Below are 18,587 nucleotides of genomic sequence, written 5' to 3'. Positions count from 1 at the left end.
TGTGTTCCTGTTGTTGCAGTTGTTGCCAATGTTGTTGCTACTGCTGTAGGGTCATAAGTGTTAAAGAAGTTGCTCGTTCATTGGCTACTACTTCATACTAGGTTTTTTGTCTTTAGAACATGTTGAGATTATTTATTCATTCATCTTTATAAGCATGTACTTTAATCTATCTATCTATCTATCTATCTATCTATCTATCTGATTGTCTATCTATATATATGCATATATATATATATATATATGCATATATATACTATGGCTATAGTTCGTTCTTTGTACGCATGCATAATCATTCGATGAATACACACATATATATATATATATATATATATATATATATATATATATATATATATATATATATATATTCACAATTATATATGCATATATATATGTATATATACACACATATATATATATATGCATATAGATATACATGCATATATATATATATATATATATATATATATATATATATATATATATATTATATATATATATATAATATAACTATATATACGTATATATAATATAAATATATATACGTATGTATAATATATATATATATATATATATATATATATATATATATACATATATATATATATAATATAAATATTCCATTTTCTGTCACTATATGTCATTTTTTTTAATTACTGATATGACATAATATGTCACGTGTTTGTATATTGTTATTATTGTCCTTTTAGTAAACAAATAAACAAGCATATTGACACAATACAATGTCTGCAAGTTGATGAATACCACCTATTCCCCTCCATTTTCTTACTGCTATATATGATATAGATATATATGTATATAATATAAATTATATGTGAAAGTGGGATGCTTCATCTTTATTCGCTTAGTATTGGGGTTTATTTTTTGATTTGGTTGAATCTTGGTTCTTTTTTTTTTTGAGGGGTAGGGGGTCATTTATCTTTAGCGTTTTGAAAGAAAAATGTTATTCTAAAATTGATTTTTTAACGTAAGAGCGTGCCCGAACAAGTCGAATGCCTACACAGAGCAGGTTTTTTCAGTCACATCATCCAAACCGACCGGGTGAAACCAGGCTTAGCTGCTAGTATATATATATATATATATATATATATATATATATATATATATATATATATATATATATATATATATTAGCTGAATAACCCGTGTTGCCCGGGTCGCTGCTTATCTTATTCAGATTAGTAAACAATAAGTATGAAGATATATCTTTTTTCTCAATTATTTTAAAATATTTATAATTTTTCATAAAAATACAAATTGTAATGCTAACAGAATTTAGAACTGACTAAAAATCTGTCAACCTGGAAGCACCTCACAGTAAACAATATATATTGTGTAATTTGTTGTTGTTGTCCAAATGAATAAATTGTTGCTACTTCCAGCTAGTAAGCAAGTAACATTAGAGTTGGCCTTGGGAAAAGCATGTAGTAAAGAGATCAAGTCCAACTACCCTGGGGGATTACTCCTGAGATTTGTTGATTGAAATAGCTAAACTTAGTTTGACTGTAAAGTGAAGCCTCTTAAATTCAAATGGAATATCTGTAGGTATGAGAGAAATTATTGGAACAAAAACATTTTCTCCTTTGTGACTACCTGTTATGACTGTTGCCTGTAGGACATGAGGCTTCATGGAAGTAACAATTAAGCAAGTTCCATTACACAGGTGAGGTGGGTCAAGATTCCTAAACGATATAAACTTGAAAACACACACACTGATATACAAAGTCTGACGCCAATCACATACATATAGGAAGACCAATACATAGACATACATAGCTTTTCACTTCATTTGTTTTGTCAGTCATTACATATGTATATGTATGTGTAGATGTGTTTTTTAATCCAAGTGAAAATAATAATTATCACATGTACACACACATGCACTCTCACATACAGTCACATACATATACTAAGACAGACATACAGACATACATTCACGCATGTCAGTCGTCACATACGTATATGTGTGTGTGGATGCGTGTGGATGTTTGATAATGTACCTAACGCGGAAAGACACACACTCACAGGCACATACACACTCATACACTCACGCACAAAGAGTCACAATCACATACACACTCATACACTTACGTACATAGAGTCACAGACACCTATACACTTATATACAAAATGTGACGTCATCGGCGTCGTATAAAATGTCTTGTACTATAGTTGAGTATGGAAAGAGTATAACAAATGTTATATTGTTTTAATGCAAATGGAAAAACAATTACATGTTGACTAACACTCGCAGGGTTTAATATTATTACCTTGTAAAATTTGATTTGATTTGGTCGAGCCGTTTGAGAATGCATAGGGAACAGGCAAGCAAACAAAGAATTTTATATAGAGAGATTAAGTGTGTATGTGTGTGTCCATATGCGTACGTGTTCTTCATTTAACCTAAGAAACTCACTTTGTTCAACAACAGCAACAACAACAACGGTTACAACAAAGGACGAAAAATGCAAACAACTATAAATAAAGGAAGTGGGGCATTATTTTAGTTTCTTATAAGCGAGCACCTGCATTTGATGGTTGATTGCTTAAAATATATTTATAGTCTCACAATCAGAGGTTTTTGAAAAAGAGTTGAGAACTAAACGAAGGAAGGAAAGAAAGCGAGGGTAGGAAAGAAACAAAAGTTTGTAAAGAGAAAGAAATTATAATGACAACGAGTGTGTGGGAGAAAAGATGATAAGAGAAAAAGCTGAAGAAAGCCATTAAGAAAGAAAATAATGTTACAGGCCTTATATATATATATATATATATATATATATATATATATATATATATATATATATATATATATACATATACATATACATATACATATACATATATATATATACACACACACACACACACACACACACACACACACATGCACATATATATATATATATACACATATATAAGTTGTTAACTTGTTTCAGCTTTGAAACTGCAGTCAGGCTGGGTTAACACCGTTGGCTGTGCTACACCCTCATTATTTGAAACCGGCTCTGATATGTGGCACTTGGTAAATGAAGGAGTTTGATGCTGTTGCCCACGTGCCTTCGTCTGTGTTTTTGCCGTGAGGTAGGCTCATCTGGAACCCTTGACAGAAGGATATCCAGTTTTGTTTCATAAACAACTACATTCACACCATGCAGGTCTCTTAGGAATTTCGGAATGATGTTGAAGTGCTGTGGGCTCCTGAAAAATCCCAGTTGTTGCAGCATCTGGTCTACTCTGTATTTTGATGACGATGATAGGATCTTTGGCACTATGAAGTGGCGCCCCGTTCCGCTGTTTGTGTAACTTTCAATGCTAAAGTTTGGTACAATTCTCTCCACAATTTTACAGATGTTTATCACTGCATATCTTTCCAGCCTTCGTTCTACGGAGTAGAGTTTTTATTATTTCAGCCTTTCCCAGTGGCTAATACAAATAGATGTAAACCTACGCAGCAGATATACAGACAGGTGACGTTTAGCGCTTCCTCTGTAGATTGAAAAAAATTGTAAACGGCCTTAATTGATTTTTTCAACCTATATTGAGACCTCATCAAAGGTGTCTCATCTACTTGATCACTCCTACAGAAATAAGTAGCCAATCTGTTTATACAAAAATCAACTCATCTTGCAGCAGAAAACAAACTGGAGCAGCTAATTTGCATGGTATAAATTTATAAAAGATATCAGGAGTTCTTTATAAATTAGCTAATAATACCATATTACGAATATTTTATTAACTTTGTGGTTGATTCTGTGAATATCATTTTCTACCCGATAAAATTTTGTATAACATTTACGTTTCTGGCGATTTGACAATTAGTCTTTATTACTTTGCATTAGGTAACTAATACTCACCTTATATTAATGAAACGTACGTAAGATTGTGTTACTAAAATATCTTATAGACAATCTCTCATATTTCGATATATATATATATATATATATATTGTTATAGTATACAGAATTATAGTTTTGATTCATTCTGCATAGGTATGCACACTTCACGCATTTACAAGTGCACAATCACACGCATGTATGCATATAAAGATTTATATGTATGTTTGTGTGTATATGTACGTTGACATATTTCTGTATGCGTGTATAAATTACTGCGAAATTACATATACGTGTGCACTTACATATGTATATGTCTTTCTTAAAACACACTTGAAGTGAAACTAAATTCTATCAATATATATATATATATATATATATGTATGTATATCTGTATGTATGTATAAGTATATGTATAATATATAATATAGTATATATATATATATATATATATATATATATATATATATATATATATATATATATATATATATATAAAATATATGCATACAGTTCATGAGTGTGTATGTCTGCTGAGTGATAGTGGTGATAGTGATGTAACCATATACTATTGCTACGTACATGCAATAAGCAATTTCAATTATTCATATATCTATAGAAATCCGGTTCTTATATATGTGAATATAAGTGAACGTGTGAATTTGTCGAAAGATTCTCCGGAAATATAATTTAAAGCTTTTACCAATAACCAATAACTTTTCATTAAAATTTTAATTTCTTTATTCAATAATCAATAATCATAATGAAAACATGATTTATATATCTGATTAGCTCTTCTGGTCATTGAGAAAATATTTTAATATCATCATCTACTGCTTCTCCATCAAGACCCTACAAAATACGTAGTGTGCCGCACATTCAAAATACTTTTTAATTTCACTCGTGTAATTGATTTATATATATATCTACTAGTGTGTTCAAAGATGCACACATGCATACGCACATATACATACATAAATACATCTATATATATATATACATATATATATATATATATATATATATATATATATATATATATAGAGAGAGAGAGAGAGAGAGAGAGAGAGAGAGAGAGAGAAAGAGAGAGAGACAGATAGACAGACAAACAGACAGACAGACAGACAGACAGACAGCAGACAGACAGACAGACAGACAGACAGATAGATAGATAGATAGATAGATAGATAGATAGATAGATAGATAGAGAGATAGAAATATTCCTTTATATGAAAGATAATGTTGTGTCCTGTTGGCTAAAAATATCATTTAAACGCTACTTTAAGTTGTACAGTATCTTTCAATGATTTTGTTAGGCAACAGCATAACATTATATATAAAAGTGATATATATATAAATTGTGGACTGTTCTTTAGTACCCTATCAATGCATTTCTTATTTTATTCGTGCTACATTTACTTTTTCGTGCCTAATTAATCTAGAAGTACATTATTTAATGTGTCCTTTCACTTCTTTCTAAGACCAGAGTATGTGATATGAAAGTGCTTTGTCTCCTAATCCGTGTATTCACACTTTCATCCACTAGATATTATATTTGTTTTCATCGAATATATATGCATGTATATTCTTATGAAGATACCCACTGCTAATTATAAGCAACTCGGGAAGGTAATATAAGATATATAGATATATATGAAAGTCAGGAAACATCCATGGACAAACTAGACAGAGAAATATAAATGAAGCCTGATTTCCGATGGTATTTGAAAAGTTGATTAGTTTGTGTGACAGGAAGGTATATCTTTGGCGAGAAATGTATACTGCAAACAGTGAAGAGTGAAGGAGTGATAACTTACAGACGCAAAGTTGATAATTTTTTAATCGTTGATACATAGAGAGGGTGGAAGGGTTATGTGAAAAATGGTAGCGCAGCAGCCCAAAAAGGGAGTAAAGAAAATAATTGATAGAAGACAGAATGCCATAAGCAAATATTTAGATGCTTCTATACAGGAATTTAGAAACACAAGTCATTCATGCATTTATTGCGTTGAAACTAAAAGAAAAATCGTTTCGATTATACCTACATTACACCACACATACCCTCGAACGAAATATTAGCACTGATACAAATTAGACTGTTCTAAGATATTCTAATATATTTTGAAGTCATCTGCATTGGATTTGTCCAAAAGGTATACGAACTTGACTAAACCTGCTAAGGGCCATTTTTCTTGGTATTTTCGTGGACAATTAATAAGATCAATGCAAATATTATAATATGAAGGTGAGGTAATATTGTTACTTTTGTAGAGTTTCCAAAATTAGAATGGTCAAAAAAACCTATTGAAATTCTTACAGCATGACTATCTAACATTAATTAAGCTTCTGTCAAAATTTTTATATTTGCAATGATTCATTGATAATTGAAAAAAAATTAAAGAATTCTCTGAATATTTTGCTCTTACTTTAAAACTGCGGCTTGGATCAAACCACAGAATGTTTCTAAATATATTCTTACGCGTCAGTGTGTTCGGACTGGTAGTATATATAATATATATATATTGCTCGGGGCCTCGTTATATTAACGAGGACAATAACGCGATACACTTATTTTATATATGGAAACTTATATTCGGAATTGAGATTCATAGAATATTAGTCGGATAATTTGTACTTTTATAAAAAAAGTAATAGTTTCCCGTGGGGTTTTTAGTAAAGAAAAATTTATTAGTATCTAAGTTTAAATAGGTATCCAAAGAATTAGCTGCATAAGGTTATCGTCGACTGTTCTTAAACTTATTTCAGTAAGCAATTTTAAGAGGCCTGTTATAAATCCGTCTAATGAATGGCGTATTCGTGTTACCCGAAACTAAGGCTTTCTCGTTTGTATTAAGCATTATAATTCAAACAGATTTTCCAGTGCTATTGATATTACTTCTCTTCTTACCTGTAATTTCATCGATCCTAGCAACGTTTTTCTTAGTCATGATTGCATTGTGGAAGAATTGGCTTATTGTGTAGTGTTAAAGGATATTTAACTGAAGGTACATTTTAGGCAACACGCTCATACATCTCAACACCCAGAAAAGTTCTTGGTAAAGCTATTCAAGTTCATTCAGTTCTTGCAGGAATGCTGACTGGCTTCATTTATTGGGGTACCCTACAGAAGGGTAGATCGTAATAACATATTCATTTAATTTTCGATCGTATTTAGTATTTTTAATCATAGATATTTTTAACCAACAAATTCGAGACTCACTCAAAATAATTGAAAAATATGAATCTCAAAATTATTGAAGGCATACTTCTGAATCATTGACGTGTTACCTTTATATTTTCTGATTGTTAATATCTTTGGAGTTCTAGTATATTAAAATGTTATGCTGCCATTTTGAACTGCTGTAGCCTCAATATGCGGAAGAATTTTTAAATTTTTATCTTTCTCTCTGCACGTTACACCCTTATATATTTATTGCCATTCAGCACTCAAGCTTTTGGTGGAGGTTTGTATATTATTTCTATTTCTATTGGTAAAATTTCTCTCAGATATATTTTTAATTTGCGTCTACTAATCTTATGATTATAAATTTAATCTAAACCTATTTTTTCTGTCTTTTAGAATTTTACTCGTCTTTTTCCAAATTTTTATATTTATATATTTCTATGTTTTCGTCATTTCCTCAACTCCCCTATTGAGTTTCTTATTTTCTATTATTCTCTATTAAGATTTATTTGTTCTTTATACCGGTCCGATTCCGTCTCTTTCGTTCTTTTTCTTAGTTTCCCTTCCTTCTCAGCTTCTCAGGCCCTCTTTCTCTCTCTCTCTCTCTCTCTCTCTCTCTCTCTCTCTCTCTCTCTCCTCTTTAGTTCTTGTTTCCCTTCTTTTATAAATATATACCAACATCCATGCATATAACTCCCTTCAGTTTTACATATTTTTATTTTGGTTACTGTTTCCAATATCAATATGATCAATCAATAAGATCCATTCGTTCCAACTTTTGTGTTTTTATCTTATCGAATCATATTTTATATTCTCACACACACACACACACACACACACACACACACACACACACACACACACACACACACACACACACACACACACACACACACACACACACACACACACACAAACACACAAAACAGACACACACATATACATATATAAACACACTTTTCTCGAATTCCTTTTTCCATAATTGTCTGATGATAGTAATCGAGATACTCAGAGTAATTGCTGGTGGTGTTTGAGTTTTTAATAACATTGCATATGTGTATGTGTGACAACAAACTACTCTAGTAATACTGAGCCAGACGAATTTTCCACTTTAAACACAGTAAGTTATCTAAGAAACAATACCGTGTAAAGAGGATAACTGTACAATCAACATAATTATTAGGTCATGCGTAGTACCGTGATCCCTAAGTATTTATCAGTCAACCTTAACCCTGTGACACTTTGAATGGTTCTAGAAAGTCATGGTGAAAGAAGAATGACTTGTCAATATATTCCTTTCAGTATGGTAATTCAATGAGGGATAGTTCTCCAGAGTACTTGATGATGGAGAATCGACACCAGTTTTCTAATTCACAAACGGTGTTAAACATGGTTGTGTACTGGCACCCACGCGTTATATCACGATGGTTTTAACCGGAATGTCTGGTGTTTTCCAAAACAGAGGGGATAGCTTGGGCACTTTATTGTATTCATAAATCTAAGAGAACTCGAAGCCAAAACCAAGGTGACGGAGCATACTGTGTAGACGTTGAAATACAAAAACAAGTACTCTTGCCCCACGATGATTTTGGCCTCTTCATCAGCACAAATATATTTGAAGTCAGGTACCAACCAGACGTTTACAAACAGCTCATGGCCCCTATAATCGTCTACATGGTGAAACGTACAAGGATTAATGTATACCTATGAACGTGTAGCTGAACAATTGTCACTCCTTCTTTCTCCCTTTCACCTGCTTTTCTATCACCCATTTTTGACTTTCCGCTTATAGAATACATCAAGTATATATATGAATATTTACCGATAAGGAATACAGTTATGCTTTATACATGAAGACATGTATACACGCGCAAACACAATAAACAAAAACAAAAGACATCTACTGGAATTTATGTATCAATATTTGGAGGTGCAGAAAATCATATCACAACATAACTTTAAACACGTATTACGTATATATATATATATATATATATATATATATTCGCAAGCATATGCACGCAAATAGTGACACAGAAGGAAAAAATAATACCAAACACTTCTAAACGGTTTACGCAATAACAAAGAGATAAAATAAATATTTAGAAAAAAAGGAGGAAAAAAAACGAAAAAAATCAAATTGGAATGAAAATTTTATACATCACGAATATTTATTTATATTTCATATCTTTTATACACAATATTTCTTGTGATATAATTCTTTTTTTTTTTTTATAGATTTTTCATATACATACATTTTTTATTAAGATTATCACAAGTTGTTCTGGAAATAAAATATAACCTGTAAATCAAATAAACTTTCTGGTTCAAAGTTTTTTTTTTCTGCTTTTTATGTATTTATACGTGAAGATGATAAAGATGATGTTTATGTTATTGTTTTTGACAATGTTGGTGACGGTGTTGTTGCTGCTGGTTGTTAACTTAAAAAAAAAATATGTTGCTTTATTCATTTATAAAATATTCCGTAGTGCATGGATGATCTGTAGTGTATACTGTCACTCACCAAAAGTTATATATATACATATATATATATATATATATATATATATATATATATATATATATATATATATATATATATATATATATATATAAAATGGTTTATTTCGGCTGCCCCATAGCTAATTTCCCTGTGCGCTCGGTTCCTCTTAGAGGAATCAATTACCTGTCAAGGGAAACTACTCAGTAAAAGGCTACTAGTTAGATAGACTATTATACTCTACTATGGTATTGAGTACTTTTTCTGTCATCCTTAAAACTAATAGATGTCTGTTTATAAGTGTGTGTGTCTGTAGTTTTATTATGCTCTGTTATCTGACAGTCTAACTTACTAGCCTCTCACTTGTCTTGATTTTGGTGGAAAAGGCTTAATTTCAAATATGTTTTGTAAATAAATTTCTAAAATAAAATTAGAAATGTAAGAATATCTCCAAAGATGTAAAGGCCCATCCATTTTGTAAGAAGTAATTTTTAAGTTGTTGACATTTTTCCTACTTTACTTTTGGATGGCTTTCATTGTGAACAAGTGTTGAAGCTTAGATTACTGAAAAGTTAACGCTTCACCAAACTTTGTTGCGTTCAAATATTTAGCAATCAAAATAGTTCATTTTCCCCCCTATTTCCATAACTTCATACTGTGTGGAAATTCTTAACCTTAATGTAAATGTGAAGAGCTTACAAATACTCAATATTATGATTTTCATAGTTGTATTATCAACATATATATATACACAAACACACTCACGCACATTCTCTCCCTTTCTCTCCCTCTCTTCCCTCTCTCCACTTCTTCCCCTCTCCTCATCCCCTCCTCCCTCACCTCTCTCTCTCTCTGGGTTGTATTAGTAATTCGAAGGTTCGATCTTTTCACGGCCTAAGACTCACACTAAGGCTACAGGTACCTGTGAACAATTCTCTCGCTTCGACGTTAATTCCATGACCAAGTATTTATTTGGTCAAATAACTGCCAACTAAATGCTTCTCGTCAAGCAGGAAGCAAATTATTCAGCATAACTCACACGCGCGTATGCACACACGCACACATTATTATTATTATTATTATTATCATTATCATCATCATCATTACTATTCTTGCGAGCTGGCAGAATCGTTAGCACGCTTAACAATGTGCTTCGCAGTATTTCGCCGGTCTTAACGTTCTGAGTTCACATACAGCCTTTCATCCTCTCGGGGTCGATATAATGAGCGCCAGTTGCGCAATGACCTCAATGTAATCGACTATCTCCCTCCCATCTAAATAGTATAGGCCTTCTGCCTATACTATTTAGTATAGTATAGTCCTTATTGGAAGGACTATTATTATGCGAATTTTTTCACTTCGGCGATTTTCTCTTTTCAATTTAGTGTGTAAATAGGGTGATTTGTGATCAAATGATTAAGAAGTTCGTTCTCTAATCATGACGTTAAGAGTTCAAATGATGCTGCAGCATTTTCTAGTGAATCATCTGCCGTAGATATGACTCGAACCAAGCTTCGTAATTTAGATTCAGAAGGTAGAATCATTTCTATGAGACTATGTCGAAGCAGGTCGAATGCTTTCTCTGTGTAATTCAAAGGGCCAGCCTTGTCACACAGTGTAATGTTCATTTTGCCTGAGAGTTACGAGTATAAGATATTTGGGATATCTGCTCTTTTGCCCTATAATAAATACGATGGTGAAGCAGTTCTGTCTATATATATATGACGGGGTGGGATGAATGTGTGGCTGGGTGTACAATGGAATGACGTCAGTGAGGTCACTGATGAATGTCGGTGCGACGGAAATTTTGACACCAAATAATAAATGCTTAAGTGAAGTTAACTGACTTTGCGTGTTTTTTGTATGGTGAGCCAACCTTGTCATATTCCATTGTTAAGTTGATTAAACCTGAATATTAGGTAAAATGTCTAAGTGTTTGAAGTATATATATATATATATATATATATATATATATATATCCATTTACACTGTTGTACACGCACAGTGGACCAGAATTTTAGAGGGCAGTTCCTGTCGCACGCGCAGACACACACATACATACACACGGTCAGAATGATTGTGCTCAGATGCTGTTAAAAATACAAGCGACCATGTAATATGAACTCACACCCACTTGCACTCTGATTACTCCCCAACCAAACCCTCGAACGATCTATGCATTTAAGTTACTAAACTTTAACTAACGAAAAATAAAATGTTAAAAAGAATCAACACAGAGAAGAAAAATGTTTGAACTGGAAAACGTTGAAGTTAAAAAGGCTGTACATTATTATTAGTATTATTATTATTATTATTATTATTATTATTATTGTTGTTGTTATTGTTGTTGTTGATATTGTTATTGTTGTTTAGCTAGAATTGCACGAAGTAGCGTTGAATGAAATATATGCGTATACATACATATTTAACACGTTGGTGTACACTCAAGTGTTAAATGCCTTTGTATACGCATATTATTATTATTATTATTATTATTATTATTATTATTATTATTATTATTATTATTATTATTATTATTGTTGTTGTCTTTTGAAAACTGTGCATGTAAGTATCACCCGAGTGAATTGTATGCAAAAATATGCAGATGAGAATGCATGCATAACTCTATGTGGGTATGTGGGGCAGGAAATGATTCAATGTATGTGTATGTCAGTTTTTCTTACTAGAAATGTATATGACTGTATAACTTTGAGTTGCATTGTACACACACACACACACTCTCTCATACACGCACACACATATATATTTCAATGTACAAATATACATACGTATTCACATATGTATAGACGTGGATGTGTGTTCGAGATACATATATATTCACATTCACACAGACACACGCACATGCTTACATAAACCTGTGTACATGCCAATATGTGATTTCCTACATAATGTGATGTTTGCTGTCTTTGTTTATACATTTATTTAATGAAGATATTAATTAATACAGCAATGAATGAATTGACTGACCGATCAGGTGTTTAGTTGCTCTATTATTGTTGTTATTGATGATGATGTAGCAGTTGTTATGTTGATTTTTATATTGATTTCCAACACATGAGACTACGTCTCGGGTGGAAATCAATATAGCTCTGTTATGACCAATGTTGTATGTTTTGTTTTGTTTTAACCTTTTTTTGTAATAGTGTTATGTTTTATATTTATTATTTTAAAATTTGATTTTATTGTTTGTTTAATAATGATAAATCTGTGAATGATCCAATGTTAGGCCGTGGGAGCATAAGAGTGATTATGAAGGAACATACCGCCGGGATGTAAAGATTGTTCTAGGCTAATCGGTGGGGTTCCTTGTGACGTAGGCGGAAGGAAGTTTATGTTACCGGGGCCTTCTTGTCCTTGACCGGGAAAGAATTCGTTGTAGGCTTGATAACCAGGATAGAAATCCTGTCCATTATCTAAAATGAAAAATTTGAAATTATGAATACATATATGTAGAAATATACATATGTATATATGTGTGTGTGTGTATATATATATATATATATATCTATATATATGTATCAAGCAAATTGTTAAGTAAATTCAAGACATTGACGTTAGATAATACAGTGAAGGTTGAATCTGAAATATGCTATTTTTGCTTAGCCCCAGGTCAATCGTGATTGAGCGCATGAAAAATTTGAATATTGTCTTTTAAATTCTTTTGTTTTCTCTGTACATTCACATGCGTATGTATATATATATGTATATATATATATATATATATATATATATATATATATATATATATATATATATATATATATATATATATATATATATATATATATATATATATTTGTGTGTGTGTGTGTGTGTGTGTGTGTGTATGTGTGTATGTAAAGGGCTAGTTCCTGAAATATACGATATGACATTATGAGAGTACATATGCCTATCTAATATATTACGTAACGCTTTAGTGATGATGATGATGATGATGATGTGTGTGTGTGTGTGTGTGTGTTTACGTGTGTGTGAGAATGTGTCTGTGAGTGGAAGTATACAACATATCTGAACAAATAGTTATAAACAGATTTAAAGCATTGAATTCTTGAGACACGATGTCACATATACAGATAGCTACCAGTGGAAGCTCACGAGTGAGTGCGAAAGCGCATGAAGCTCAGCTATCGCAATGCCCCTTTAATTCTTTCGATTTACGTACAGCAAAACTTTAATACTTTCAGTTATGAGTTATAGTATTGTAAGCATGTTTAGTCTGTATGTATGTATGTATGTATGCATGTATGTATGTATGTATGCACGACAGTAGAGAGGTACACACTCACATGTTTATGGAACATTCAATGTGACGTACAAAAGTATAATTCGAGCATACATTCGTGTGTGTGTGTGTATGTATATCTATCTATCTATCTATCTATCTATCTATCTATCTTATTTCTGCATAGCCCACAAGGGGCTAAACATAGAGGAGACAAACAAGGACAGACGAAGGGATTAAGTCGATTACATCGACCCCAGTGCGTAACTGGTACTTAATTTGTTGACCTCGAAAGGATGGAAGGCAAAGTCGACCTCAGCGGAATTTGAACTCAGGACGTAATGGCAGACGAAATACCGCTAAGCATTTCACTCGGCGCGCTAACGTTTCTGCCAGCTCGCCGCCTTTCTATCTATCTATCTATCTATCAATCTAAACAGAAACACACATATGAACAAGAATAAAATGTATACTTAGGGAAAGACATATAACCAAATATACGCTTCATAATCACATATATGATAGACAGTTTTATATATATATATATATAGATATACACACGCACACACACACACACACACATATATATATATATATATATATATATATATATATATATATATATATATATATATATATATATAGATAGATAGATAGATAGATAGATAGATAGATAGATAGATAGATAGACATATATAGGTCATATATATCTATATGAAATAATATTCCTTGAAACACCATGCGCACAGTCCTGACAACTTACTTGATCATTGTGTGCCATCCACTCCCCACGTACACAGAAAAAATATCGTAAGTCATACAGAGTAATCGAAACAAGAGAGAGCTGCCAGATTCAAATATACTTTCTAAAAATCGATAGCAAACTCATTAGACCCCTGCTTGGTCGAATACAGTGTGTTTGCGTGTTTCACTAATGACGAATAGAGCTATGTTATACCATGTTTTTTTTTCAGACAACTATACACAAACACACACACACACTTGTGCGTGAGCGCATGATATATATATATATATATATATATATATATATATATATATATATACATGTATGTGTGTGTATGTGTGTGAGTTCATATATATATAATATATATACATATATATAATATATATAATATATATATAAAATATATATATAATATTTATAAATACATATAAAATATATAGATGCATAAAATACACGCGCACGCACATATATATGTATATATATACGTGTACATATGAATATATATATATATATATATTTATATATATATATATACGTATATATATTTGTACATATATGAAATACATACATATATATATAAAGTACATGTATATACAAAATACATATATTCATACAAAATACATGTATTATATATATATATATATATATATATATATATATATATATATATATATATATATATATATATATATATATACATATATATATATATATATATATATACATATATATATATATATATATATATATATACATATACATATATATATATATACATATATATATATATATAATACACACAAACACACTCACGCACACATATATATATATACACATGTACGCAAGTATATATACACACATATTCATATGTCATAGATCATGTCATGTATATTTATATATGTGTGTGTGTGTTTGTGTGTGTGTTTGTAATTATAAATGATAGAATATGAGACACGACAAGGCGAAGAAAGACAACAAAAGCAACGGCAAACACAAAAATTTGAGTATATTTAATGATCTATACTTTACACGAAAATCCATCTCTCCGAATCTTCTCAGAGACGGCAAGTAATTAAACACTTTCTGAATTTGTAAAGATTAATTAGCAAGTCTACGTTTGTAAATCTCTTTCTCTCTCATTTTCTCTCCAACTCTCTCTCTCTCTCTCTCTCTCTCTCTCTCTCTCTCTCTCTCTCTCTCTCTCTCTCTCTCTATCTCTCGCTCTCTCTCTCTTTCTTTCTTTCTCTCTCTCTCTCTCTCTATCTCTCTCTCCCTCACTCTCTCTCTCTCTGAGTATGTGTGTGTGTGTGTGTGTGTGTGTATATACCCCAACTCCTTATTCCAGCATTGGAATTATGCTGAAGAGTGTCTTAGCGTTTGCGTTTGTGGTGTAAAAGAGCTATGAATATCCTTAAAATTCTAGTACATAGAATTTGAAATAATGGAATTTGTGTGTGTGTGTGTGTGTGTGTGTGTAAATATGTTTGTGTGTCTGTGTTTTGTTCCCCACTATCACTTGACAACCGATGTTGGTGTCTTTGCGTCCCCGTAAATTTGCGGCTTGACAAAAGAGGTCGATAGGATGTGTACTAGGCTTCCAATGAATAAGTCGATTTGTTCGGTTCGACAAAAGACGGTGCTCCAGCATGGCTGCAGTCAAATGACTGAAACAAATGAAAGAATAGCTATATATATATAGAATAGATTCTCCCATTGAAGACGACGTTCGAGTTTTCGGCTTTTTCCGAACGACCTGCACAAATTTTTTTATAGTGTGATCAAATGTATGTGCCATACATTTGATCACTCCCTCCACCAAATTGCCTGAACAGTGTCGAAAATGATCGCAGGGCAACATGAGATGAAATGTTTTGCTCAAGAACACAACGCGCTGCCCGGTCTATATAAGTGTGTGTGTGTGTGTCTTTATTTCTGTATTTGTCTTCCACCCACAGCTTGACAACCGTTGCTTTGTTTACTTCCCCTATCATAACAGATCGGCAATAGATAACGATAGAATCAGCACCAGACTTAAAACTACTGAGGGACGAGGTGTGGGTCGGTACATCTAAAACCTTTAAAAGCAGTGCGCTAGCATGACCACAGTGAAATGACTGAAAGAAAAATAGCAAATATAAAAATTCTAAATATTGTGGAAGAGGTTAAAATGTTAGGAGAGAACTACCAATTTTATACTGTCACAAGATTTTTCGCTTTTTATTTCTCTGTCAACTCGGCAAATATAAAAGGCAAATGCTGCATTTAATCCACTCTCATGGCTCTCCCATCTGCACTTTTTCCTGTTTTTACTCTCCGTCGTCGTTTTTATATAATACATTTTTTAAAATGCATTAGAAATATAGAAGTCTATCTAGTCTGTAACGAATGATACATTTGTGAAATATGCTTTTTGATGTCAAGTTAATGAAACGGATTCTAAAGGCATTACACGAAGAATGCCAATATTCCAGACATGTGAAGCAAGATAAAGTCGCTAACATTAAGTACAGATGGATATTAACGTAACGACATCATCACAGAATCAGAAATAGGAAGACATAAAAGGAAAAAAGAGAATTGAAGGAAATAGAGTGGAAGGAAGTATAACAGAAAGACAAGGAAGGCGAGATAATGGAAGAAATAGATTTTTGTGTATAAATGGGCAAATTATAAAACTTGAAGTTGGTCGGAATGACATAGACTCATTTAGAATAATTTAGAAATGAATTTTAGGTTTGAAGCAAAATAGAAATTTAAATGTGGTTTCCCCCGTGTTTTATAGGGTTTTTATAAAGATTATGAAAAATAGAGAGTACATTTGATTGAATTCATTCAGAGTACAATATTGGTAGTTTGTGAATTCCTTTGTTGATTACAAAGTAGAATGAATCACTGTGTGATTCGAACCTTGGAACTTAATGATACGTAAATAAAAACTACAAAATATTTGTCCTTCTCCACCACCACTGTATTTTGATAAGGATGTTTAACTTTGTCACAAAGGCACACACTATGTTGAAGGAATTACGGCGATAATGGGGAGTGAAACGAGAGAATTCGATTAAATGTATATTAATATTTGATCAGTTATTATTTCGTCTGTCTTTACGTTCTGAGTTCAAATTTCGCCGAGTTCGACTTTGCCTTTCATTCTTTCGTGGTCGATAAATTAAGTACCAGTTACGTACTGGGGTCGATCTAATGGAATAGCCATCCGCCTCCCAAAAAATTACAGGCCTTGTGCCTAGAGTAGAAAAGAATATTTGATCTGTAATTATTTTATTGATATCCAGATGTTTATGCATAAACTAATTCATGAAGTTATTTCCTGTCGCAAGTATCGAACCTTAGAGTGATAGAGTCTTGTATTTTACGATTGAACTAGAGTCAATATTTCACTAGTACACTCGTCCTCGATTCCAGGAGAAAGGTAACACCGGCCACGTTGTGTTTTGAAACGAAGACTTAAAGGAACAGAGTTTAATTCTGCAGTTATTGTGCATGATAACAATTTCCACAATTAGCACAAGACAAGGAATTTATAGGGAAGGCATATGCCCGATTAAATTGAGCCAGTACTTGACTGGTACGTTATTCTATCGACCCTGGAGAGAAGTGAATGAAAAGTGACTTCGGTGATATTTGAATTCAGATCGTAAGGAGCTGGAACAAATTTTGTAAAGCAGTTTGTCCGACTTTCTAATGATTTAACCAATCGTACAGCATTAATGTTAAACGGACTTTTGTAGTAAGAGAAAAACAAATGACACGATACCATAGCAGAACGAAAACAAAGAAAATAGCTAGAGTAACTACAGTTATAGTTTTTGAACGAAATGACTAAAGTTCAGGAGTGAATTTCTCTCACACATGAACTGTAGCCATATAACGTAAACAATGTCTAAAGATGCTAGCCTGAACTTATTAATACCTTTACACTAGTTACAATTCTGTGAAGATCTCACAAGTAAAAATTACAAGACTGATACTCGTGAATTTCTCAACAGCTGTATTCGTAGAGGTAATGTGAGCGGAAACCAAATATGATATATTTGTCGAAA

At 32.0% G+C, this 18,587-nt stretch overlaps 1 protein-coding gene across 9 annotated transcripts in view; it reads right to left on the bottom strand.

Annotated features, from left to right (window-relative positions):
- LOC106875241 (LIM/homeobox protein Lhx1-like) overlaps positions 1-18,587 on the bottom strand; it is a 376,403-nt gene that overhangs the window by 17,431 nt on the left and 340,385 nt on the right. For all 9 annotated transcript variants that reach the window (XM_089349878.1, XM_089349869.1, XM_089349888.1 and 6 more), the window contains one exon: positions 12,823-12,972. In XM_089349878.1, coding sequence (XP_089206004.1) covers positions 12,823-12,972 — 150 coding nt within the window. The remainder of the gene's footprint in view (positions 1-12,822; positions 12,973-18,587) is intronic.

Source organism: Octopus bimaculoides, chromosome 1, assembly GCF_046866305.1.
Source record: "Octopus bimaculoides isolate indiv1 chromosome 1, ASM4686630v1, whole genome shotgun sequence".
Lineage (NCBI taxonomy): Eukaryota > Metazoa > Mollusca > Cephalopoda > Octopoda > Octopodidae > Octopus > Octopus bimaculoides.
Note: the sequence above shows the minus strand (reverse complement) of the source record. Positions and strands in the feature narration are given on the sequence as shown.